The sequence below is a fragment of the Monodelphis domestica genome, chromosome 1, assembly GCF_027887165.1.
Source record: "Monodelphis domestica isolate mMonDom1 chromosome 1, mMonDom1.pri, whole genome shotgun sequence".
NCBI lineage: Eukaryota > Metazoa > Chordata > Mammalia > Didelphimorphia > Didelphidae > Monodelphis > Monodelphis domestica.
Window position 1 is genome coordinate 374,276,326 of NC_077227.1, and position 27,723 is coordinate 374,304,048.

Consider the following 27,723-nt stretch of genomic DNA (forward strand, 5'->3'; position numbering starts at 1 on the left):
TCTGGGTGTAATCTGTGTGTTGTGTGTCCATAACACCATGTAATTGGCTCTAATGCAACAATATTATCTATGTGCATGCAATGGATAATTGCAAAACTGGGCATCTGTAGCTGATGCCACTCCAGCCTGCCTGCCTGCCATTCTTCTGGGCTACTCCCAGGTTCAGTTAGAAATCAAGGGCCTTTCACAGACTCCTTAGGTTGGACAGGCTCCTCATAGGTCATTTCATTCATTCCTCTGCATTGAAGGAAGACGACTTCTGACTAAGCCCAAACAGTTAAGGGTCTCTTCTTCAATCAAAATCCCAAAATCTCCTTGGGCAGCTCTCCGAAGCCAAGGCAGCCAGATTCTCTCCTCTGCCCATATACAAAGCCTGCAGATGGTCTACCTTGTACACCATGGGAAAAAATTAGTATCTTTTATCCACCCATGGCCCTTCCTCTAAATACATCAGAGGCAATGGACTTTAACTGTGTCTAGTTCCAGTTCTCCAGAGTTTACATATTTGAGAAAGGGGAGGCTAAATCAACATCAAAACATTTGTCAAATACCCACTATGTCGAGTTGTTGTGTCAGTGCTTCAATAGTTTTTTGGTTTTGTTTTTAGCTTCTGGAGGAGGGTATTAGAAGAAGGGGTCTAGAACAGTGTGGAAGGAAGAAGGAAGGAAGATTAATTAGATCCTTTCCTCCTCCCTGGGTTGGTTAGTTTATCACTGATTCAAAGTAATAAAGTCAAGGAAGTTTAATGCCTGAAATAAGGATGTCTGTTAGGCATACTAACATCCCAGTTTAAGCAACAATAACAACCCAAACCAAAAGGATGCTCAAAACAACCCTCAAATTTAAAATAGAAGAGGGCAAAATACCAGGTTTCAAAATGAGAAATAGTGTTGTATAATAGAAAAGGCACTGGACTTGGCAGTTAGGAAGAACTTGGTTTCAAATCCTACCTCAGACATACTATCTCAGCTGAGTTACTATTGTCAAGTGACAACCTCTCTGAACTTCATTTTCTAAGATAAGAGAATTAAATGTAACCTCTAAGATGCCTTCCAGTTCTAAAAAATTTAAATCCTATGAATGACTAGGTTCAATCGAACACCTGGGGAAAGATCCAAAGAAGGCTGTTGTCAAAATTCAGTAACTCTTTCTGCCCTAGAATTTGGATAATGTAAGAGGAAGGTTGTGCCTGGCTCCTCAGGATGCAAAGACTTCTGGTTTGGAACAAGGTCATGGAAGAACAGATTTTGCAGACACTGGATACTCCTTATCACAGGGAAAAAGTGACCTCTGTAGAATCTCTTTGATAGTAGAAGTAACTCTTTTTGTATCCTGCCTCCTCTATCCCACAGGTAGGACCTTCACAACCTATAGTCTTTCTCAACTCCAATTCATTCTTTATTCAGTGGCAGTAATTTGTAATTAGTTCTTTTTCACATTGTTTCCCCCCTTAGACTGTGAGTTTCTCAAGAGCAGTGACAGGCTTTCGTTGTATTTCTAGCACATAGCACAATATTGGACACATAGTAGGAACTTAATACTGTTATCCTTTGCAAGCAACTTTTCTTTTCGTTTCCCATTATCTGTTCTCCCTCCCTCCCTCAAGTATTATCCCTGAGATTACTGCCCCTCTCTTCTCCCCTCCCCCTCTCCCTCCCCCCCTCCATGTACATATATATTGGCGATAGATAAAAATGTCCATTTAGAGAGTGTAAGCTTAGAATATTCCTACTCTCTTACTGTTGAGATTGTTCCCATCTATATGATTTAGGCAGAGACAAAGGATGATCTAATCTTGACAAGTTTGGTTGAGTGTGTGCTTGTATATGTGTGTATGTGCATACGCAAGTATTAAATGTTACATATATGAATATTATCTATATCTATTTATGTTTATATGGGGCTGCTAGATGGTATAGTATTTAGAATGTAGTTCAAAGCTAGCCTCAGTCATTTATTAGCCGTGTGATCTTGAGCAAGTCACTTTACCCTGTTTGCCTAGTTTCCTCATCTGTAAAATGAGCTGGAGAAGGAAATGGCAAACTTGGCTGGTATCTCTGCCAAGAAAACTCTAAATGGGGGTTACAAAGAGCCAGATGGTGAATGAAAAAAAAGTGACTGAACTGAATATTTCTCTAGCCCTTACTATGTGCTAGGCACTGTCCTAAGCTCTTTCCAATTATTCCCTTTGACCTTCACAGCATCCCTGGGAGTAGGGCACTATTATTTTTAGCTCCATTTTATAGATGAGAAAACTAAGGCAGATAAAGGTTAAGTAACCTACCCAGGGTTACAAATAGTAGGAATCTGAGAACAATTTTAACTCAGGTCTTCCTGACTCTAGGCCAGGTGCTCTATCTCTTGAGCCACTGACATGCCGTGCTGTCCATTAAAATGTGCTCCCCTTGAGGACAGGGACTGTTTTTGTCTTTCTGTGTCTCTCCTGCACTCAGCACCATGCCCAGAACACGGAAAGGGTAGAGTGAATGCTTGTGAAGACTTCTCCCTGTCCTCTCCCGAGAGTTATGATTTGCAAACATCACAAAGGAGGCAGCCTGATGAAACAAAGTCTGCGGGCTCCTGACTGTGGGCCATTAGTCCCAGCACTACCATTCTCCCTGCCTAGAAATTGTCTTCATGCTACTATGCTGACTCAGCTCCATTAGGATGCGTATGGGATGTATATTCTTTGCTGAGTTTGCATTATTGTATTACATGCAAGAGGGACCAGTGCGAGTTGAGGAAAAAGTATCACTACTCTTCCTCTGGGTCCAGGACACTATGTGCAATGGTCTGTTCCTCCCTCCTCACTACTAACAGTTTTCCTTCTTCTTAATAATAATGGTAATTGCAACATTACTTTGCACTGATAATAGCTAGTCCTACTTCCACCAAAAAATAATAACTTTGTATTTGTTTTCTATCTAATGATGTGTACGTTGGGTCTTCCCTTATCCAATGAGGTAACCTCCTGGGCAGGGAGATCTCATTTTTTTTGTCTTTGTAGCCAGTGCCCAGCATAGAGTTGACGCTTACCAATGCTTGATTGGTTGATGAGTTAGAGTATTTTTTTCATTTATAAAGCATTATAATATGCATTATTTCTTTCCATCTTTACAATAATATTGTGAGGAAAGCTGGTGTAGGCAATTGAGCCCGAGAAAGCTTTGAGGGGTTTCCCTGAAGGGAGAAGAAAGAGGGGCAGGAGATAAAATCTAGTTCTGAAATCTCTTTGTGGTTGTCAAAAATTTGTAGGATTTTAATAATAATCAAAAGAGAAAGAAAAAGAAAAAGGGTTCTTTCAGTCAAGTAAGCAGAGCAAAAAGAGCCAGAGACTCACACCTGCAGCACAAGCTCCCCAAAAAGAACCCCACAGTGTGGGTCTCAGCCAAATTTATCTCCCAAGCATCCTTACGTAAAATGAGGATGTATCTTAAAAGGATGCTGGGAAAGTATGTAGCTCAGGTGTGGCAAATTTTCCATCTGCACAGTAGATATTATTTTTTTTTCATTTCACAGAGGCAAGTGATTAGTCCAAGCTCATACAATCAATAAGTAGCCAGAGTTTAACTTGGAAGCACTCTTTTCTTCTTTGAATTATATATGTGTGTATTTATATATTTCATTACCCCACCCCTCAAATGTAAGCTCCTTGAGGGCAAGGACTGGTTTTCATTTTATTTTGGTAATCCCAGTGCCTACTCCATACTTCATGTATTTAATAAACATGTCTTGAATTGGCTCAAACTAGAAATTTGGTCTTTTGACTCCTGGTTACTATATTTTTCCTGCATCACTGTTTTCCATACAAAGTAGTCAAGCCATCATCCCTATATCACATCCACCCTTTTTGGAAAGCATTTTGTCAATGTAAAGCACTATGTAAATAACATTGTTCCTATTGTTTATTTCCTCTCTAAGCTGCCAGCTTCCTTGCTCTTGGTGGGGGCCCTGGCAAGCTCTGGAAAGAAAAGAGGGGAAAGCGTTATCTTTCAAGAAAGCCTAATTGGCATGGACACCGTTCTTGCGTGAACTCTCTTCTGTTTTTCAGCAGGCAGGGGGTGGATCACACAGTTCTTATGTGAACTGTCTGCTCTGCTCTCCACGCAGTAGGTGCTTAATAAACCTTCGATGTATCGTAATGTACTATCTATTCCCATGGGTAAGGGCTGTGCTCAGCCCGAATGCTGAGGCTCAACAAAACTCGTCAGCATCCTCTCTGCCTACATCATACTAAGACAGGAATAGCCTGGACGGTGGGATAATAGGAACACACTCTCTAAACCAGGCTCACCCCTTCTGCCTGTGGTCTACAGGATCAAAGGCAATCAAAGGGACTTTCTGAGCTGGGATGGGAAGAAGAGTGAGGAGAAGCCTCTCACTTGGCCTCTTACTTTAGCCTCTATCCTGGGTGCTGCAGCTTACTGAGTTCCTTGATCTCTCTGAGGACCATTTAAATTAAAGCTCATAACCACTGTGTGGGCATATAATGAAAGCAACTGATGCTGCACTGATTAATCCATTACTCTCAACTGTTAGAAAACATAATGATCTCACAAGGGGCCTTATTCACTGACGTATAGCAGCCGGGCTCTAATTTGACACCTCAAATTAGCAGCCAAAGCAATAACAGCTGGGGTTTTTGTCTCAATATTTGTACCCAACTTGAAAATGATTTGGCACTGGGTGAGCGTTATTTTTAAACATGGAGCTCTCACCGCCAAGTAACATTTTAAATGGTCTCCAGGTGTCATGTAAAACCTACAGATATAAATAAAAACAATCAATTGCCAATTTAGGACTTTTGTAATGAGAATAACTCCTTAATAGGAGGTCTTATCTTTAATTTGTTATAAATTTTGAAACTAGATTTTGAAGAGTGAAAAGCTGCTTCTATTTACCCAGTTTATCTCTGGGTTAGACAAAAAGGTGTGTGGGAAATTCTTTTAAAGGAATTTTCAAATGCAAAAATGAAAAACAGAGAAAAATAAAAATTTTGGCTCTTTGCATCTTTTGCTTTCTTTAATTAACACTGTCTTTATTCATGACTTCCATTGTCTCCAGAGGACCAACCTCATTTTTGAGAGTTCACGGTAGAGTGATCAGAGGCCTAGACATAGAGTAAGGAAGACTCAGGTTCAAATCCAATCTTGGACACTTCCTAGCTTTTGTAACCTTGGACAAACTACTTAATCTTTCTGAGTCTCAGTTTCTTCATCATCTGTAAAATAGGGAGGAATCTGGACTACATGAACTCTAAGGTCTCTTCCTGCTCCAAATTTTGGATTCTACACTCTCATTTGTTCTCACAGAAGATAGAACCCAATGGCAAATTTGGAATGGTAAGGCTGCCTTGAATCGAAGAATGTATTGGTTGAATATGCTATAAACTAAGGCATCCATGAGAAGACAGTTTCCCTCATTCTATTTCCTCACTTACAACATAGAAGCTTGAGCATTAATTGGCCCTACTAAAATTATTAGAATCACATAGTAAGCACTGTGATAAACTAGAATGCATAGAGGAAGGTGCCCAGGATGGGGAAGGGACTCTAAACTATGCCATATGACAATCAGTTGAAGGAATAGGAGATGTTTTTACCTAAAGAATAGTCTTAGTTCAGAAAACATGAATGTCCTCAAATATTTGGAACCTATATATGTAAGGAAGGGGGGGGGGCACAGTGGATAGAACACTAGACTAGGAATTAGGATGACTCATCTTCAGGAGTTCAAATTTGGCCTCAGACACTTACTAGGTAAGACACTTAAGCTTATTTGCCTCAGTTTCCTCATCTATAGGATGAACTGGAGAGGGAAATAGAAAACCTTGCCAGTATTTTTGCCAAGAGAATCCTAAATGAGGTCACAGAGGCAAACATGACTGAAAAACTACTGAATGACAACAACAAAATTAAATGCCTTAGCTTATTTTTCCTACCACCTGGTCCAGTTGAATCTTGGATAACTGCTATTCAGATGGATGATTTTCTATAAGATTATTCTTACTGTCACTTTCAGTTGTCATTATTAAGAGATAAGGAGTATTTAATAAATTCATATAAATAAATAAATGCTAAGTAAAACTCTCCAAAGTAAAATTATTTCTGTGTGCTCTGGCATTCTGACTTTGCATAATAGTAATAGTTCTTTTACCAAAGTTCTTCTCTGATATCTCATCGTGGAATGAAAAGGACACTGAATTTTTAAAAGGCTATCTTAATAGAGCACAGATCCTGGCTGGGCCCTGGCCAAGCTGTAGGGGCTTCAAGGATGGGCCCAGTGATGGGCTAGATGGATGTCTTATCAGAGGACCAGCTCAGCTACATTTGTTGGTTCATTGTTAGAAGGCTGGTTGTTGGATGAAAAATTATTTCAGACTCAGCAACTCACAAAGACCAGCTCTTAAAATGCAGAGGGATATGACCTGTCTTTTTCTGGAGTGAATATCTACACTGATGAAATCATGGATCCTACAAAACACTGGTCAGTATTGTAATTATTACTAACAACAACCATAAAAGTGCCACTTTCCACTTATTAGAATCTACATTATGAGTTCTTTTGAAACAAAGCACTTAAACTGTAAAGTTCCTTTAAAAAAACCCTCTATAACTCTGGTTGCCTAATGGCTGCTTAATTAATGTTTGTCAAATGGAATCAAAGCTTTTTGTCATTTTTTTCTTTTTGTCTAGACCTGTGATTTCATCAGTAGACTAGCAATTCATCTGCAACTTCTAGCTTCCAAGAGTTTGCTATGGCATTGAGAGTATAGGAGTGCACAGAACATGGGCTGGATGTAGTGACCCATTCCACCCACACTCTGTGTTTATCTATATTGAAAGGTTAAGTGACTTGCTTACAGTTATATATCTATTAATGGGACAGCTCATAGGTGCAGTGGATAGAGCACTGGGCCTGGAGTCAGGAAGACTCATCTTCTGGAATTCAAATCTGACCTCAGACACTTACTAGCTGTGCCACCCTGGGCAAATCACTTCACCCTGTTTGCCTCAGTTTCCTCATCTGTAAAATGAGCTGGAGAAGGAAATGGCAAACCACTCCAGGATCTCCACCAAGAAAACCCCAAATGGAACCACGAAGAGTCATCCATGACTGAAACAATAGAACAACAATGTACATCTATTAAGTTTCATAAACAAGACTACAGTTCAGGTCTCCTTGACTCCAATGGTGGTTTTCTATTCATTAAACCAAAGTATCTTTCATTTTCACCTCTAATAATCACCCAAGTTAGATAAGGCAGGCTAAGTCTTTCCCTTCCCCCCATCTCCACCCTTTATTTCTATCACAGAAATTTCAATAAGGGAATAGATACCACAGAAGATTCACTAACTTGCTTCTAGTCACATAACAGATCTCTCCTAGAACTCTGCATTCTATTTTGTATCCTTGTTAATAATTTGTCTTTGATGTATTTTCTATACTGTAAGGGAAGTGATAGTGTATCTTCTCTCTCTCTCTCTTCTCTCTCTCTCTCTCTCTCTCTCTCTCTCTCTCTCTCTCTCTCTCTCTCTCTTCTCTCTCTCTCTCTCTCTCTTTCCCCCCTTACATTTGCTAGTAGGGTATTGGATAAAAGTTTGTTGAAATGAACTGAGTTTAAATGAAAGGAGTTAAAAACTCAGGTGTATTCCACATTCCATATGAACCATATTACCACTGTCTTTTGAATTCATGCCTTCCTTGTCTTTGGATTTACTCTTTTAGTTTTAAAAAACTGCTGCTCAACTCCTTTGTGCAGGGCAGAGCAGCAGTGATACTCTTTTTACTTAATGAGTTTGGTGTTTGTTTTTTTCTTACGAAAAAGACACTTAAAAATTCACATAAATGCACTGAACTAATCCATTACTTTGGGTGAAAGGGATTTTGTGTTTTGACGAGATCTGTAATTTCATCAATGAAGCGAGCTTCCACTGAGGAAGTGCTAGCAATGTAGATGGGGGCTTCAATTTAGAATCTTAGAGAGTTGGAAAAGTGAAACGACTTATTTAAGGGAAGCCTGGGTCTGGAGGTAGGAAGTGAACACAGGTTCCTTCTTGATACCGAGGTGAGATTGTTAACTATTCTGTTCCAGCTCTAAGCCTTAGAAACTAAGAGGATATATATATTTTTAAAGTATGTTCCTATGGGGCAGCTGGGTAGCACAGTGGATTGAAAGCCAGGCCTAGAGAAAAACTCAGTGGTTCTGGGTTCAAATTTAACTTTGGACATTTCTTAGCTGTGTGACCCTGGCAAGTCACTTTACTCCAGTTGCCTATCCCTTCCTACTCTTCTGTCTTAGAACCTATATTTGAATTGATTCTTAGACAGAAGGTAAGGGTTCAAAAAACCCTGGAGGACATGACTACAAAATCTCTTCCAGCTCTGAATCTTAGAACCCTCAGTAAGTCTCTTTCTCTGTGCCTAGGCTTATTTCTTTTGTGGTTCGGTGGTACATAGGTTAAATACATTCTATCACCTATTTAAGCTATAGTAGTTTAAGCCATTACTTATGGCCAATTCAAACTATCACTGGTTCTAAAGGAAGCAGCTCAAATTCTTTAGTAAAAGGACCATCTACATATGGTTTCCTTGGGAAATGTGGGAATTGGACAACATGATCTCAAAGGTTGCTTCTAGCTCTATGACTTTGTGTGAACTTTTGGGCCTCTAAGCTAAGAAAGCAAAAAAAAAATGTCATTATGCCATCATAGGATTAATGCTTTAAGAGTCTGTATCAGTTTTTTTTACAAAAAGGGAAATTGAGGCTCAAAGATGTGTCTATGACTTGTTCCCACAGGAAGTGACTGAGCTTGGACTTTCAAGCTCAAGTCATGCAAGTAAATCTAAAACTCTTTCCACTAAACCATCGGTCCTCTATTAACTGAAAGGGAAAGAAATTCCTTTCATCTTGCTCTTTGGCAATAGGTGGATTTGACTAGGTAGAGTTTAAATTCCATGTTATACAGTCTTGTAAACAGGTAGGGTGCCCATGATTTTGGCTACTGGTGGCTTATTCTGGAGACTGGTAGCAATGTTATGAAGTGAAAACATTCTACCATAGGACCCTAAAGGGATGAGAAGTGACTGTAAATTATTCATTTTGCTACACGGTGATGGAGCAGTCACCTGGTGCCCATGTTTGAACAATAACAGGGCATCTGGCGGAAATATGAAAAAGTCAGTCCAAAGAATGCAGCATTTGGAAGTATTCAAGTGATTGGCGGACTTTCATTCTTTATCCAAATGTTTGACTTTATGTTGATCCATTCATTAAAGGCGTAGGATGTTCCCCTGGGTTTGTACTGTGAGAATGGGCTCATGAAACTGATGGAAATTTTGCTGGCTGCTTCATTTTTAGAAAATCTTGTAAGTTTGTAATGGAATAAAGAATCAACATTTACTCCTCTGACATAAGTGCCCAAAGCTTGCATGTAAGCATCCTTAGGGCAGAATTTCCTTCTATTTCTGCCTGTATTCTCAGAGCCTGGACCAGAGTGAACACTTAATAAATGTGTGCTGACTGACTGACCAAAGAAGTTTGGGATTGTTTTGTTTTGTGAGGGTGGTTTTTGCCCTCAAAGTACTGTTCACTTCCCTGCATGATGCAAGGCACATTGTAAAATTAAGAGAGCAAGCAGGAAAAATTAATAGAGAGGAAAAAATCACCAAAACAGGGTAGTTGTTTCTCAAGAAAAGAAAAGAAAATTATGTTAGGAGCTTCTGAAGATTTAATGGATTTTATAATGAAGCCAGAGGCAATTTGATCAAGGTTTAATTTTGTGAATCAAATATTAAATGGTTTATGTCTATGTCTATGCCTATGGCTCAGAGCTGTAAGTAAGACAGGTTGAACCAGCTTTGCTCTAAAATTTAGGGTGATGATAACACTTGCACTTCTTTGGCAAGCAGAAATAACTGAACCTAGTACCTAGTTAGTAAGAATGCTTAACTAAAAACAAGGAGCAATCAGATAGTAATATTCCTTCCTTATGCACCCGGTCTCCAGGTGAGTCCTTCCTGACCTTCATTCTGTCCTATACTGACCCTGGGTGTCAGTCTTATTTTTTTACTCCTATGGGAACTTGTTTCCTGATGATGGAAGTCTCACAGCGAGGTCTCTCCATCTCAAATTGTCTTTAATATCTCATTTGAGGGGATCTCTCATGGTATATGGCCTCAACACCATTACTGTTAGTTAGGATTTTGCTTTGACATCATAAATCCTAATTCATTATGACTTCTCAAAATTTACTGATTATTATTAGCTTTACATTGGAGAAACAAGGCATCTCCTTATTAGATTATAGCCTTCTTAAGGGTAGGGATCTTGGCTTATCTAAACTATCTGTATGTTTGTCTCTCTGTATCAGTCTTCTCTTTCACTCTCTGTGCCTCACTTTTCTTTCCCTCTCTATCCACATCTCCAACCTTTTCCCTTTTCTGCAGTTAAGCGCAACACTCACTTCATTCCTTTAGTCATCTAGGAGACAGGGACACTTACTCTGTGGCTCCTAAATTAGTCATCTGAGGAAAAGATTAAAAAAAAAAACACTCAATATACTGTCCCTCTCACTGCTTACTAGACAAGGAACAAAATTGAATAATGTAGAATCAAAGAATGTTTTGGAAAAGATCTTGGAAGACAATTTTCAAGTCTCACTTTTTCACAACTAGGGAAATTAAGGCCCAGAGAAAGTTGAGAATTTTGCTCAAATTGTCATAGCTTAAGAAACTGTGACACATCCCTATCAATAATAATAATGATCATGACAATCACAACATTTATATAGTGCCTGCTTTTCTATCCATTCTACAACATTCTTGGGAAGCTGTATGCCATAGAATAGCACCATAGCTTTTCTCCCAAATGTGCTCTGGGATACCAAAAACTTTCAACAAAGCAAATGCCTCAGTCTAGTTCTGTAATTTTAGGGACCCAGAGGCAAAATTTTGCAAAAAGGCAAAACAGTTCTTGATGCTAAAAGCAAAGACCTTTATTAGGGTATATTTTAACCCACATAAAGAAAAGTATAAGAACTAATTTGGAGGAAGGAGTAGAGGTGAGACAAGAAGGGTGAAGGAATCCAAAAAATGATCTGTCTGGGTCTCAGCCACTAGAGGGAAAAGTATATGATTTAGGTGTCAGTGACCCTCCAAGAGGGAAATCATGGGGTCTCTGGGATAGTGGGTGATATTTGTGCTACAGCAGAAGGAGAAAGGGGGTTGAAGATATTAGGAAAGACTGCCCTCTGGACTTGTCATATTTAGGTTAAGCCCAGCTCCTTCTGGCTCACCTTCAATGGTACACATGTAAGAATTTCTCAGCAAAGTAGACCAAGATCAGGGCCAAAGGTTTTATAGAGAGGGGATGGGGTTTTGCTCAAGAGCATCTGATTAGTTTACTGTTTCTGAGGTGACAGATGCCAGGGATTGGCTAGAAGGCTCCTCTCACAGAAGTTTCTAGGACATATGATTATAGCATAAAAAATCCCATATTTGGAAGGTTCCAGAAAAGGAGTACCAAGCAGGAAAGGGGCCATCTAAAGCAGAGGTAGTTTATTCTAGACATGGGAGCCATTCAGAGAGGCTTCCCCTAAACAAGAGAATTTCCTGACTACCATAGTAACTGGACAATTTGGAGCTTTCAAAGTGAAAATGGGACAACAGCATGCTCCCCCACCCCCATCATTCTACATTTGACATGAACATTGCTCTCTTGGGTAGAAGGACATAAAACAAGATGGGGACTGATGAAAGGGGAAAATAACCACTAGACATTCTCATAATACTATTCATCAAAGCTTCTCCAGACAACTGAGGAACAGGAGAATAGGGAGAATCCATTCATCTGTCCAGTGATAACCTTGCACATAAGGTGAGAGGTACCTGATTATCTTATTTACCTTCTAGAAACTTGGTTTCTGCAATGATTTTCTCTCTCTATTGGCTTAGCTGTCATTTGACTGTCCCCTAACTCTAAACTCCTTGCTGCCACTCCTGCCTCCATACTTCCCTTCTGGAAAAACACTAGAAGCTCATCTAGGATGTTGAAATACTTTCTCTTTCCTATTATTTTGAAGGAGGGTTTTTGATATGGGGTCTGCAAGCTCTTAAATTTTTTTTAATAACTATTTCAGTGTAATTGTATTCCTTTGTGATTTTATGCATTTAAAAACTTTTTTTTTCCTGATAAGGGGTCCATAGATTTTGCCGGACTGTGAAGGGGTTCATGACACAAAAAATGTCAAGAATCCTATTTTAGGTCATAAAGAAAGTCGGTGTAGTGTAATGGAGAGAGTGCTGACATTGAAACCAAAAGGATATATTCAGTACTACTTCTAGCATACTGGCTGTGTACCCCTGGATAAATGGCTTAACTTTTTAAAGTGCTGTAAGGCAACTTTAAAGACTTTAAGTTGCAGGGAAGGTTCTGACCTGAGTTAGTAGATGAGGTTTCCTAACTTTGAAATTTCATATGCCATTGAAATCCCAGGCCTAGATCCTATCCATTCAGTGTATGATGCAAAACTGCTGCCGGAATATATCCAGGCAGAACTTTTGTCAAGAAAAATCACACAGTCAAGAACCCATCTAGACAAAATCTTTAATTGATTGGAATATTTTGAGGATATTAAAATTTAAGGGGAAGAAGCAAGTTATGGGAAAATAAGGGATTTTGTTTTTTTTAAATGGGCAGATAAAGACTCAGCACTAGCATAGAACCCAGAGCCCAGTGCTCTGACATCTGTTTAAATCTATAGGCCAGTTCAGTGAGAATTGAGAATTGAAAGTGAATGACAAGCCTGAGGCACTTTGGGATTTTTAGTCACCAAAGAAAGATTCAGTTATGTACCCTCTTTACTGTTTACTCACTATGGCAAGAATGTGTTCTAATATAGTTAAGGAAGATTTTTACAACAAAGAAGATAAGATTTCTACCTCTTTCTCAGTTAACCAGAAAGTTGAGCTCCTCAAGCCTTCTCATTACATGACATATATATAATATATTTTTTAAAAGATTGAGCAGCTGTTCTTTAAAAATGGAAGAAAATTATTTGGGTTCCAAGGCTCCTCTCCTTTTTCTTTGTGTTAAAAGCTAGTTTCTGAGTCTAAATTAAGCCTTTTATTTCAAGTACATAAAAGGGGAAGTCTGGATGAACTGAAACAAAGGGCTCATGTAACAAGAAGGAGAAAGATGCATGTGGGAAAAATGCATTTGTGTTCAAGTATTCCAGCAGCAGGATAGAAGTTAAGAATGCACCTTGTGCCCTGGAAATTTAATCTTGATTGCCCGAACTGATCACAATTTTCAGCGAAATAGAGAAAGAAATCACATTCTCATGGCATTTTTAGGCTTTCATTAAGCAGTGGCAGCCTGTAAATTCAAAGTTATGTCATGACTAACACTCTGCCTCCAAAAACAGTTGAAATAAATAAGAATGTTTCTATTTAATAGAGATGCCCTACCCAGATATTCTGTAAATAGGTAGAAATGGGGCTGCTCCCTTTCAGATAGAAAACACCAATTCTCAACATCTCCAATTTTGTTCATTTTAAGGAAATCACCACTTGGCTAGAAAAATACAAAGCACAGAAAGCTTACCAAGAAGGCAAAGTGACTGAGTTTCAATAAAAAACTAGAGTAAAATATTTAAAAATAATTAGGGTACAACTTCATTCTCAGTTCCTATCAGGAACAACATTTATTGCAGAACAGGAAGACTATATATCATAAGTCTAAATAGTGATTTAGACTCGGAGCCATATGTCCCGAGTTCAGAATCCAATCTCTGCGCATACCTCAGGCAAGCCACTTAATCTGGCTCAGTTTTTCCTCCCTCATCTGTAAAATGGAAATAAAGCACTTACCTCATAGGGTTTACAAAGTTCAAATAAGGTAAGATACTTAGCAATTCATAACCAGAACACAAATGGCAGCATTGTTATAATTCAATTCTTCTCATTTTCTTTCTTTTTTTAAACTTTTACCTTCCATTTTAGAATCAATATTGCATATGGGTTCTAAGGAAGAAGAATGGTAAAGGCTAAGCAATGGGAGTTAAGTAACTTGGCCAAGGTAACACAATTAGGAAATGTCTGAGGCCGGATTTGAACCAAGGACCTTCCATCTCTGGGCCTGGCTGTATCCACTGAGCCCCTCATTCTTTTAATGGCTTTTAGAAAGTCCTATAATAAGCTTTCATCTAACTTTTGCTCATTCATAGCTAAATTTTGGTAAAATACTATACAGGTAGATATAAGAATTGCTTTTCTGTAACTGTATGAAAGTATTGAGATTCAAGTTTAACTCCCGTAGGATGAGTGAAAATATTATTATTACTATTATTATTATTTTCAATATAGAGTGCTAGAAACATCTTTCTGGATAAGAATCAAAATTCTCCCAAGACCATAGTTAAGAAATAAATGTAAAAATATTCATTATTCTCTACCAAGTTATATCCTTCCTTCAAAATTCTGCTTCAAAATCCTACCTTTTCCAGGAATTCAATTCGTCAACACCATTCAATTCAACAAGTGTTTATTTCTAGATACATCTGGTTTCAAACTCTGAACTTTCAATGATCACTGCAATTTGAAGTTAATGCTTCTAATATCTGGCTCCCTATGCACAACAACAGATAAGGCTATTATTGGTAAGGTTTTGGCCCAGCTACTAGAAAATAACAGACTGAAATGAATCCTTATCTTTCTGTGATGGAACCATTGGTACCAATTCAGTCATATGGTGGTTTATTAGAAATTCTCATGACTTCTTTTTCCTTTTGCCTTTTGGTATCCAAGTCCACTTCTGTGATTTGGAAAACAAATGGCACCCCACAGTTTAGAAATCCCTAAACTAGAATCAAAGCATCTTGGTGTTCAGATTGGGGAACTCAGATGCTATATGAGAAGCAGACAGGTGGTACACTAGCTAGAACTGGAGCTAGGAAAACATGAATTCAAACCTAGCCTCCAATGCTCCCTTGCTGTGCGTGACTCCAGGTGGATCACTTAACCTCTATCTGTCGCAGTTTCCACAAATAGAAAACAAGGATGATAATAATAGCTCCTACTTCCTAGGTTGCTGTGAGGATAAAATGCAATAATATTTGCAAAGTGATCAGCACAGGGTCTGGCCTATTGTTGGCATTTAATAAATGTTTTTTTTTGTTCCTTCCTTTCTATTGAATCCACCCTATATCCAGTACTCCTTTATTCTTTGAAAAATTCCCTTGAAAGGGAAACAATTATTTCATGAGGCAGCCCACCTCATTTTTGCATAGGTCTAACTGCTAGGAAGTTATCCTTTATATCAAACTGAAATTTGCCTTTTTGCCTAGTTCTTCAATGCAAGACAAGTTCCATTCCTCGTCTGTGGGATACCACTTCAAATACTTGATAACAACTATCCCGTACTCCCTCTAAATCTTTTCTTCTTCTAGTAAGTGACCTAGTAGAGAGAATGCTAGATCAGGCATGGGGAAGACTTGAGCTTAAATCACATTTTCTGGGCAAGCTGCTTAAACTGTCTGCCTCAGTTTCCTCCTGTGTAAAATGGGCTGAATAATATCACCTATCTACCAGGGTTGTCATGAGGATCAAATGAGATAATATTTGTCAAGTGCTTTGCAAACCTTAAAGCGCTATCTAAATGTTAGTTATTATTAATTCTGGCTCTTAACACTACAGGTGTGGTCTGAGGAGGCTGAGTGCAGTGAGACTAGCACCGCTACGGTCCTGGATGCTCCTCCTATTGGCCTTCTTGGCCGACCCATCACACTGTGGGTTCACGTGGTGTTTCTTATTTACTATTTGGTCTTACTGGACAAGACTGACTGGATCGTTTCTACCAGAGCACTAAATAGCTGAAGGTTTCTCCTCAAAGGGAACCTTTCTTAGCTGGTAGCCCCATGCATCCATGTCTTATCATGGAGCACGTATGGACGATGTGAGGAGGGAGGCATTATAGTAGAGAATGATGGGGTTGGGATCAGAAAGGTAGAGGATCCTTTCCTGCTTCTGACACTTCCTATACCATATTACCCATTATTTTTAATTTTTAATTTTAATTTTAAATCCTTAGCTTCTGCTTAAGAATTGATACTAGGTTACAAGGCAGAAGCACGGTAAGGGCTAGTCAATTGGGGTTAAGTGCCTTGCTTAGGATCACATAGCTAGGAAATATCTGAGGTCATATTTGAACCCAGGATTTCTCCCCTCTAGGCTTTGCTCTTTATCCACTGAGTCACCTCCTTGCCCCTCAGTCTAATATTACTATTCCTGGGCTAAGTAGAGAGATGGAGGATCAGCTCTGGAATCAAGAAGATCTGTGTTCAAATATGATACTACCTAGGTGATGTAAAGATTAAAATTGACATATAAAAATGAAGTATTCTATTTTGTAAAGTTTTATTAATATTATTAATAATTACTAAAGTAAAAGAACTACGTAAACCCAGCCCAGTTATGAGAGAAGAGAGTGATAGGGAGGAGCTGCGGAACTTGTAAGTGGAGGTGCAGGAAAAAGGGTGCTGGGAGATGAAAGGAATTCTGGGGAACGTAGTTTAAAGGTTCAAGATTTTCCCAACTATACAGTGACCACCTACTTCAGCTCTCTCTGTCCTTGGCAACTTTCTAAGACTAAAATTTATAGATAAGCTGATGAAATTGTTGATCTGCATCAGCTGCCTTACTAGGAACTCCACAAACTGATGAAGCCAAAGACCCAGATCTAAAAAGAAAAAGAAATTATCAATAATAATCAAAATGAAGATGATGCCAAAGAGATGGCAATAGGAGAGTTTAAGTAAGTAAACCCATTGTGATTTTTAAAAAAATCAGCTGTGAGTCTAATTCACGCAGTACTTCTTAATCTCTGCTGGATCAAACTAAAAGTGAAATTGCCTTCAAAATCAAAGGGGATTCATGGAATGGTTCACTTCTTGAGGAGATTGGCCCATAAGACAAAGTGAAAATAGGATCCTGTTGGATTCCTGGGTCAGTGATCCACTCAGTTTAAAAATCCAGAGCCCTAGCCAGGACAGGGTGTTTGCATGTCTCAGGCATGGCTTAAAGCTATGGCCCACTGAATTGGAAAAATTACATTTTTTACATATGTGATTTTTCTGACAAAATAAATGAGACTAAAAAGCAAATTAAAAAAATGGGAGACCAGAATTTACTGGCATTAAAAATATGCATATTTATCTAAAAAAAGTCATATTAAATGTGTCTCTTGTTGTATTCCAATGTATGTTATGCTTTGGGCAATTTCCTACCTTGCCTATCCCTAGTCCCGACTATCTGGGGGAGCCACAGTCTCCAAGCCACCACCCAGCTCTTCATATGCCTTTGGAACTCCAGAAGAATGTGGCACGTAGAAATTTCTTTTATTAAGGAGCCTGGTGATAAAAAACCTTAAAGTATTTCAAGATGAAACAGTATTGAAAACTAGAACATATTTTTTCTCAATCATAAAGTTAATTCTGTCCCTTCCCTCCCCCCTCCAAAGTTCCTATGTATAGTTGTGTGAATTTTTTTCTGGAAAAGTTTACAAAGATTATGGACTTCAACTCCACCCCTCTTGCCCCACCCTTCAATCCATTTATCAAATGTTCCCCCCTAGCAGCCCAGTATTTGGAAAAGTAAAGGAATATTTACATCATCTAGGTGATACAGATGAAGAAAAGAGTCATGTTCAACTTGGGGCATGTGAGAACTATACAGACCTATTTTAACCTTTATATGATTTGGCTAAGCATGGCGATTAGTCAAGATCTGATCAACCAGAGGAAGATGATATATATTTTTAAAAAAATTTCTATGGTAATCCAATGCCTTTGTTAGCCCATCTTCACAATGCTAAGCAGTAACACCAGATGAGTAGCATAAATTTGTTCTCCACCACCAACCTGGCCACCGCCCCACTAACCCTGATATTTTGTTTTCTAAAAATTTCTGAAAATTTCTAAAAAATTGATAAGGATTATAGATTTTGAGTTGGAAGATAGCTTATGTCATCAAATCCAACCCTCTTATTTTATCGATGAGGAAACTGAAGCCAGATTAGGTGACTCCATTAAGTGTCTGAAATGGGATTAAAATGAAGGTCTTCCTGACTCCAAGTCCAACACCATACACCGCACTGTACCCCTACTTCCTGCTAAGTTTTAAAGACACATGATACAGGCAAGCTATCGGAATCTCCTAGTTCTACCTTGATGTCCTGAGGTTCTCTTGCCCTGGCTGGCTGAGAATATAAGGAACCAATGGGGAATACACACCTAAGAAATTGACGAATGACCTCACCTATAACAAGGAACATGGGGAAGGGATGTGTGAATAAAAAAAAAAAAAACCTCTTTGATGGAGGATTTATCATATGCAAAGGGGCACACCTACTTCTTGGACTTTCTGAACTTAGTACAGGTATGCCCACCTTTCCAGAACAAACAAAAGCTCAAACCATTCAAATCCATAGTAAAAGAACAGATGGATTAGGGAGCAGAGATTTGTGTTAAAAAGGTATCATCTGCTTCATATAAAGATCTCTTTACATGGAAGAATCATCTAATACCATTTACATGTTTGCTTACTGACTATTTAAGTATCTAACAGTGTCTAGAAGGGGCAGAAAAAGTTAATGCTAAGCTATTAGGTTCAACCACAAATTAAAGATCAATCAGTTATGGTGTAAGTAAATGGGAAAATAGAATTTAATTTACAAACCGCATCCCCCCCCCCCCAAAAAAAAACTCTCTGCTTGATATTCCATTTTGCACATACATGTCTTTTGAGTGAGGTGTAATAATGTAAATAATTTAGCATGCAGATGGAATGTTGTTATCCGACTGTGGCAGAATGGGATGACACTGAAAGTCTTCTTATTCATTGCATTTCATGGAGGGATAGATAAATGATCCCAAGGTAAATACCAGCCCTGCTAAATAGAAAGTGAAGGAGGGAATCTCTTGGTATATCAAACACTCCCATACTCCACCCCTCCTTAGGCAGGATGACTACTTGTCATGCATATGCTCTTAAGTTTTCTTGTGTGATCTTGGGGAAGTTACTTACCCCTTCTGATCATCAAAATGGGTATAATGATACTTGCACTGGTGTACAGAGTTGCGGTCTCTAGAAACTTTAAGTACTACAGAAATGTGAACTGTGGTTATTATTAAAAGTAGCATTAGATAACGTGTTGGAAACAAGCATGCGATACGCAAAAGGCTTTTAAAATGGCATCAGTGTCTGACAATTGTGGTTCACCCCTACAAACTGGTCTCTAAAAGCTGTCCTTTCATCTAGCGCTTATCTCTTTTTTGAGACAATGCAATTGGCCACATCAGCCCTGCTTCAGTGGCAAAAGCTGAAGCAGAAAGCCTAAATCATTATTTTCTTGGAAGGTGAATACACCTCTTCTCTTTCCAAGGTAAATGGGGTCATTGGGTTATCCCACTTGATGTATTTCTACAGGTGCTTCCAATCCACAACTTCCTCCCAAGTCAATTAGAAGATAGTGTTCCCTGAGATTACCATAGGTCTCCCCAGTTTTCTGCTTTCTGCTGACAGCATTAGAATGTACAAAGTACAGACTCACAGAATTAGAGTTGTGAGGGACACTACAGAAATTAAGTGAAGCTAATTCCCACTCAAAGTGGCAATCCTATCTACACCACCACCAACCCAATACCTTGCTTTGAAGACTACCTATTTCAGGAAATTCTGTTCCTACCAATAAAGCCAATTCCAATTTTGGATGGCTCTAGGTGTTACGTCCTTCCTTCTATTGAGCTAAAACTTGACTCTCCTTGGTCCTAGATCTGTTTTCTAGGGTCACATGAAGGAACTGGTTGGGCCACCTCGCTAAAGTCAAAGGCTTTGGTTACTTCACATGGTGTATTAACACACTGTCTTTTGTAAGCATGGGAAGAGTTCTGGAATTCTCTCTGGAACACCCCCCCCCAAGTGTGCCTAAAACCCACTTAATTAACTTCCAACATTTTTCAGTGTCCAATTTAATATTAGAAATGGCGTTTATCAAGTGAGATAATCTATGCAAAGCGCTTTGCAACCCCAAAGCACTGCTAAAGACTACCTGTTACTATTACCAATCAGATGTTGATATAGAAATGAAAATAACACTTTCTGAGGTTTGAGGGATGAGTGGGTCAGGCGGGAAGGGTGGAGGGTAATTCTCCAACAGGAGAGGGTTCATGAAATAGTTACTGCTAACCAATTTTGGAATCTCTCAATGCTGAGATGGATTATTTCAGAGCTATGTACCTATGCTAGACATATAAAACTCATAGAATCAGTGATTGTGATTAATCTTAAGTACTAAACTATGCAAGGCCAGATGAACAAGTCAAAAACAAAGCTATCAATCTGAGCTAGTTTGGGATTGAGATCATAAAACCTGATCCTGGTTTCTGGCAACTATGTCTTTACCATTGTAGGTCTTTGTGTTTTAATTTAGGAGGAACTCATGAATTTGGGTAGAAATACCATGTATTTCCTTTATCCCTATAAATTTAGGGAGAAGAGGGTTTAGATGGACTATGCTTGAGTAAGGACAGCTTCTACTATCCCTGGTCATGGACAGTAACCTAGATGTAGGGTGAAAAATCACATTTACTTTATGGAAGTCAGTAACAACTTTTTTTTTTTTCAGATTTTTTACAAGGAATATTCATGTCTTTTTAAATAATGAAACAAAAAGTTAGGAGCCTCCTTACCCTTTTCCCAAATACTATTCATAAGGGGAGCCCCAATTTGTAGATTGTAGACACACAGGGGTTGTAGAGCTCTCTTGCTAATATGCTGCCTACCCCAGTAGATGAATTTGGTTAAGAAGAGTGGATTTCTTGTTTTTCTTAGTGCTGAGCAGGACTGCCTAGGGATGCAGGGTGTCACACCCTTGCTTCACTCATTAATATAACAATTTAAGGTTTACAAAGCATTACCCCCACACCAGTCCTTTGAGTCAAATAGTGAGATTATTATTATCACCACTTTACAGGTCTGGGAACTGAGGCTTAGAGAGATTGTGGCTTGCCCACAGTCATATAACTGGAAAGTATTAGAACCTGGACTCAAAACTAAATCATCTATCACCAAGTCCAGTGATCTTTTCATTCTGCTACTTTGCCTCTCTCATCAAATTTCAAAAGTCTCACAGCATCCATAACTCCCTTTCTTTCCCATGATCCTTCCCTGAACCATCTCCCTTACTAATAATGTGTCTGGGCCTTTTTCAACTCATCTCTGTCTGCAGGGCAGGGTTTGGGTTGGGTGTGTGAGCAGAGTGGGGATTTTCTCTTTCTCTTTCTTCCCTCAAGTACAAAGGTGACTTCTTCATGCATTCATTCATTCCTTCATCTGGGAGTCAGAGATACATATTCTTCAGTTTCTGAATCATTCATTTTAAGGAAAGGATAAAATAAATTTCTAATACACCCTTCTCTCCTGGGTGAAATGATACCATCAGAATAATTCAGAATCACAGGTTACTAGATGTGGAAGGGAACTTAGGGAATCTTTTAGCTCAACCTTCTCATTTCATGGATTGGGAAACTGAGACAGAGATGAAGTGACTTGCCTAAGGTCACGTAGCTGGCTAATAACAAGTACATTGTTTTTTACCCACATAGTACCTTTTTCTATATTTCCAAATCATGAGAAGTGTAGTTTTCTGTATCTACCATCAAAATTTTACATTCACCCAATGGCACCAGCTAGTGGAGGGAACTGCCAGACTGTGGGGCACAGAGGACTTTCCCCACTGGTGGTAATCAGGATGCTCTATTTCTGCTAGTTGGAAACTTTATGTGACCAGCTCTAGACCACTTTCATCAGCAATGCTTTTTCCCCAGGCAAACTGGGTGGGGATTGTGGGTGGTGATCACAGTGGGGACCTCCTACAGCCTTTGTTTTCTGTGGTCCTTTAGGGTCAGTATATAAAGTTAAGATTTAAATTACAGAGGAGATCATGGCAACAACGGGACTTTTTTTTTTGTCTCTGCCCTGCAACAAGATCTCTTTGGAGATTAGCACCTGCCCTCTGCCCAGTGGTCCTTTTCAGACTTGGGGTTATTTTAACTGGTCCTTCTTTCCAACCTTCCCCCCACCAAACCTGTTACCATCTTTCTGTTCATATACACTCTCAAAGGCTCTCTCGCTGTATACCGTGTAAGGTTCTTGCCCAGCCACAGTCCATCTGTTTCACCCAGCAACAAATATGGCATTTTCAGAGCTCCCTGGGAGCAGCGGCTCTATTGTGACTTAATTAGGAGGAACCCCAGTTTGTGGGAGGTGAGAAATCACACTTTGCTGCCTGCAACTCTTTGACCAAGACAACCCAGAGGGCTCTACCCCTTTCCAATTTTAGTAGCATTGCAGCAGGGGACACAGAAATGTACACACACACACACAAATACATTCACGCACACGCACATACACATAGGAAGAACAAATCACAAAATCAACTCACAGGATCTCCAAATCACGCAGGGCTCTGAAGGCTCCATCTTCGATGCAGCTGATCTGGTTGTTGTCCAGTTGCCTGCAGAAAATGAAGGGGAGAGCATGAAGGCTGAGTAGGGAAGAACTGGGGGCTGCCTCGAAGCACAGGGGCCCGGCATCCCCTGGCCACTGGAGTGTCCCTCTACCCCTTTGCAGTCTGTGCTCGGCACCAGAGAGGAGGTTTGCTCAGTGCCTGCCACGCTGCTCTGTCTCTCCACACTGACTGTCTGAAAGAACTGCACAGACGAGCTCACCAAAGGCTGTCAGGTCTCAGTAAATATTAATTGCGCATTTTTTTTTAAGGCAGAAGGGAGTAATTTCATTACATTAGGGCATCCAATCCATTACGAGCTCTTACCGTCATGTCACTGAAACAATTTCATTAAGCTAAAGGCCTGTAAATCATTGGAGGTCACTGCTCTGCCCTCTGCGACCTCCCAGAATGCCTCTTTTCTCTCGCTCTCTCCCTCTCTCTCTTTTCCCTTTTACTGGAAGTTGCAGTCCTCTGTCCTGACACAGTGCTAAATCTCAGGGCTTTATCTGCCCAAGAGCTGCAAGGGTGCATGGGGAATATACCAATTCCAAATTAGACTCAACTAATCTAATTTTATAGTCTTTTTATTATTCTAAGCACCAAATGTCTGTGGTGGTTCGATGCCTCTCTGCATTGTTACTGGTCCCATCTGGTAGGTCATTCTATTGAAACATTTCTGACTAAATACAGATTCCCACAAACTGCACCAACCATCATCAGCATTAAAGAAATCCATTGATAGAGGCACTGGGGTGGGGGTGTGTGTAGCATTATAGTTACTGACTTCCAGAAAGATGGACCACTTCATTTAAAATTGGGGAGAATTAAATGTACCTCTTTGGTACCCCCTTTCTTCCTCTTCCAGCAGCCCCCCATCTGCTACACGGAGAGTGTTTTACTTATATCTTAGGAGGTGTTTTCATCAGTGTGCATTTTCAGTGTGATCTATATAATTTTAGTTGGGATTAGATATTTGTGGAATCTTTTGGCAAATAACATTTTAAAAAATAAAATGTAGAGCATGTGTATATGTATGCATATTTAGACATATGTAGGATGCCTGGAAATTAAAAATATATATATATACACAAATGATATGATTTTGAAAGGAGAAAAAATGCTGAATTCTCAATTGACAGATTTTTTCTGTAACTTTAGACTGGTAGATTCCACAACACTCTTTCCAGTGACTGACTATAAGAAGAATAACCATACCAGAAAACTTAAAAATAAACCTTTTTAAAAAAATATCAGGAAAAAGGTCTCTCTACCCAGGGAGTCCCTATCATACTTAATCGTGATTTGTATGGTGCACTATTCTTTACAGAGACAATCTGATCTTCCTTAAAGAATAGAGTAAGGATATATTAGATAATGTTTATGAAATCTTCCCAAATTTCTCAGAAGAATTAAATGATGCGGTCACAATGAAAACATTGTTGTATAATATATAAAGTAAGTGTAGTGTGTGTATTTATGTATGTGTATAAAACACACCCAATTACATATCTAAAAGAGATATAGTATGAAAAGATTCTGCCACGGTATTGTAGGAAATGGTCTCATTTTAGTAAAAGCTCATAAACAAGATTTAGGCATCTTAATTTTTTAAAAACAAAATAGGAAGTTAGCATCTCAGTAGGCAAAAGTACTCTTTGAGTGTGTGAACTTAGTGTGTAGTGATAATTTCAAGCTTCTTCTGGGAATCTATCCCCGCAGGAGACCTTTTCTGGGCCAGGTGTGCCCCATCTTCCTTGAAGCGGTTCTTCACACTACACACTAGTGTGACATAACTTATGGCTATTCTGCAAGTGGCAGGGGGAGGAGGGGTTCTCTGTTCCCCCTGATGTCCCATATAAGATACTTAGTGTAACCTCCCTTTTACCAGGTTTATCAGCATTTCAAGGGTTTATAAATCAATACTAGTTGATGCTAGAGTTCTCATTCCCCTCAGGGGTCTCATATAAGCAGGCTCTTATAATTTCCATTCTTGCAGTTTTATCAACATTTCAAGAGTTTATTCATTAACCTTAGTCCCGATCTCCTCACTTCCCAACCACACTACCCCCAAGTCCAAGACAAGGCCACCAAACCTTACCAGAAGAAATACAATGCAATCGACTTACAACTCCAAGAAGCTGTTTGTAGAACCTGCTGAATTAGGCAAAATCCCATAGTCCTGCTTAAGCAGCATGGCATTTAAGAAATCAGATTGGAAATTCCAGGACAGTGGCCAGAGATCAGTAAGCTCTAGGTCCTCAGTTTTTGCCGACGGATCAAAGGGGTCTGTGTTGGTTGTGTATTATTAATCGGCTAGATTTCCAGACCACTTTAGGTTGACTTTCCAAGAATATCAGACAAAAAATATCAGGGAACTTGAAATGGGAAGCATCGAACATTATAAAGACAGAATTCCGAGAAAGAAATTGAATTAAAGAAAAATGGCAATGGGGAAATGGGTGTAAAAGGAGAACAAAATGCTAGAGGAAAGAAGAGACAATGACAGGCTACCTAGATCCTGCTACACTCTGGCATTCAACTTCCCATAGTATTTCATATCCTTAAAAGGTGTCATGCATCTTAGAAGCAGCATTTATTAGAAAAAGAGTCTGGCCACCTTAAGGCAAATCAGAATGTCTAATATATCATGTCAATTATCTGATGTTTTAAAAATCCTACTTGACAGTCCCAGTTGACAGGTAGTTGTTTAACCAAAAGTAAAAGGAACTAGGTTTGACATATAAATATAATAGTCTAGGTTTGCTTTATGTAATAGCTGTTTAAAAACATATGAAAACTATCAGAATTTGAAGTATGGATATTTGAATGGGCTTCATTTTCATTCTGCACTCTGTGTGAGGATGTAGTCCTGTTTATTTAACAGAGATAGTCATCTGTTCATTATAAAAACACTAGGTACACTAAGGCCAAAGCAGCAGAGTTTTATAGAGACTAGTATATGTGCTAGTCCAAAAGTTGCACTCATCATTCTATTTATTATGTCAGTCTCTAACTATATCTATGGAAAGCCACAAACCGAAATGAAAACTGAAATTTTCAGTTAATCACTGTTACCAACTTGCTTCCATAGTACTAAACCTAAGTCAGATGTTTCCATTTTCCAAAATCTTTCAGAGTCAAAGACCATTTCCAGTAATTACTTTAGTAAATGAGATAGTTTCAACAGTAAAGACAAAGTAAATAAAGATTTGGTTCCAAAATGGTACTAGGATAACATTTAAAAATCTATAGAAATAAATTAAAAAATCATTCACATTATCATGGGCTACAGATAGCAAAATAAATACAGGACTGACTCCTTTCTGACTGTGATGGAGCAGAATACCTGGAAATAAAATATATTCTTGTCATTAGAATACACAAACACATGAGACATTGGGAGCCAGAATGATGGCATCTGTCTTGGAGGTCTGATTCTGTGAAATAACTTAACTTGAGCTTGCTGATGGATATTACAAGTTCCCTTTTCAAAGGACCATTTCACACCTTTGAAAGAACTTATTCTAAGACACTCTTTTAAAGCAAACAAAACAGACCCACACCTCTCAGTTAAATACAGATTTCATTCCAGAGACTCTGCAGTCCATGGGGGTTCCATTCTTGGGATACTTAAAGGCTACTGTTTCTACTTTCCCTCAGGCAACAAGAAGTCAGTTTTCCAATGCTAATGAAATAACCTCCCAAATATTTGTATGAAATAAAGATCTCTGGAAGTATCAAAGCACAGACTTAGAAACTGTCAGACCTGGATTCATGCCTGACAATTCAATAACTTGTAGAAGGACAGATCCACGATATTTCAGCCCCTTCAGTCCTAGAAAGAAAGTCTCATCCTGAGGGCTTTGGGAAGGAGATTCGGAGGGAGACTTCTGACTGTTATGGACTGAGGAAGAGGAATGCCAGAAGTTAAATATAAAATATCCTTAGTTGAGACTAAAATCATGCAGTCCATTTTTTTCTCCAGCTTGGTAAAGAGCATTGGATTTTAACTTCTCACATTAACTCAGAGCTCTTCTGCCAAGGTGGATGGGGCAGTCCTGGAATTTGTCTGATTAAATTACCTGCTTTGATTTCCTTGGAAGCTCCTGGGATCACAGATTTCTGCAACTGGAATTTGCTATTAAGAAGTGGGAAAAGGTAGCAGACGAACCCTGAGGAAAGAATAGCTTCCCCGCTGCTCAGATGCTCTGGGAAAGCACCAAAGTAGATCAGGCAAAGGTCCGAAAGCTGATGTAAGAATGTAAAATTACTCTCTCAAAACAACAAACAGATGGAATTTTTGTATGAACTCTCATTTGTAAGTACAATATGCCATCCTATTACCTCTTTGGATATTTGATCTAAATTTCCATTTTCATGATAAAAATGAACCACAAAATTTCTTAATAGATTCAAGTTTGGATAGATACTTCAAAACAAAGTTTAAAAAAATTCAGGAACTGAAAATAACAGTAACTAATAAAATTCAAGGTTCAGGGGATGATGGATTTAGTCCCAAGAAGAGAATTTGTTTTTATTCTTCTTTTCATACACCCCAATTATCATGTAATATTTCACCCCTTTCTTCATCTTTTCTCCACCAGAGCTTTGGGAATTTATTTTTTGAAAATTAAACATCCAAAGATTATCAAAACGGAATGAAAGGTGGAAAATCTAGTCTGTTTTCAATAGTGAATAAATGATTAAATTATTTATCTTTCAAAATAATAGCTGATCTTTGACTATTTTTTAAGGATACCTTCCCTCTTTAAGAGCTATTCCTTTTGTGTATTATAAGAGTCCTCTGGACCAAATTAGCAGGCACTCCCCGCTCTGGGACAGTAGCTGACTAAGGTAGCTGGCATTACTGCAGTGTTTCTTGAGTCACTAAATGGATTATCCTCGAAATTCTTTGGGGTGGGCTACCAATTTCTGTTAGTTAGCCTGTATCTACAAATTTGATAGAACTACTGTTCTGCATTAAAGTATAAAGAAAATTAACTTTCAAGTCAAAACACACCTTCAAATAAATAAAGCAAGGAAATAAAATAAAAAAATTTGTTATGATCCTTTTATGAGCCAACTACTAGGTTAGGTATATGATACCTAATGATGAGGACTAAGTCTTTTTTGCCTCTTAGGCAATGATCAATTTA

General features: G+C 38.8%; 1 protein-coding gene across 3 annotated transcripts in view; it reads right to left on the reverse strand.

The window, feature by feature from the left end:
- The window catches only part of SLIT3 (slit guidance ligand 3), an 821,799-nt gene that overhangs the window by 203,944 nt on the left and 590,132 nt on the right, over window positions 1–27,723 (reverse strand). For all 3 annotated transcript variants that reach the window (XM_001380272.4, XM_056811560.1, XM_007473987.3), the window contains one exon: window positions 22,502–22,573. In XM_001380272.4, coding sequence (XP_001380309.1) covers window positions 22,502–22,573 — 72 coding nt within the window. The remainder of the gene's footprint in view (window positions 1–22,501; window positions 22,574–27,723) is intronic.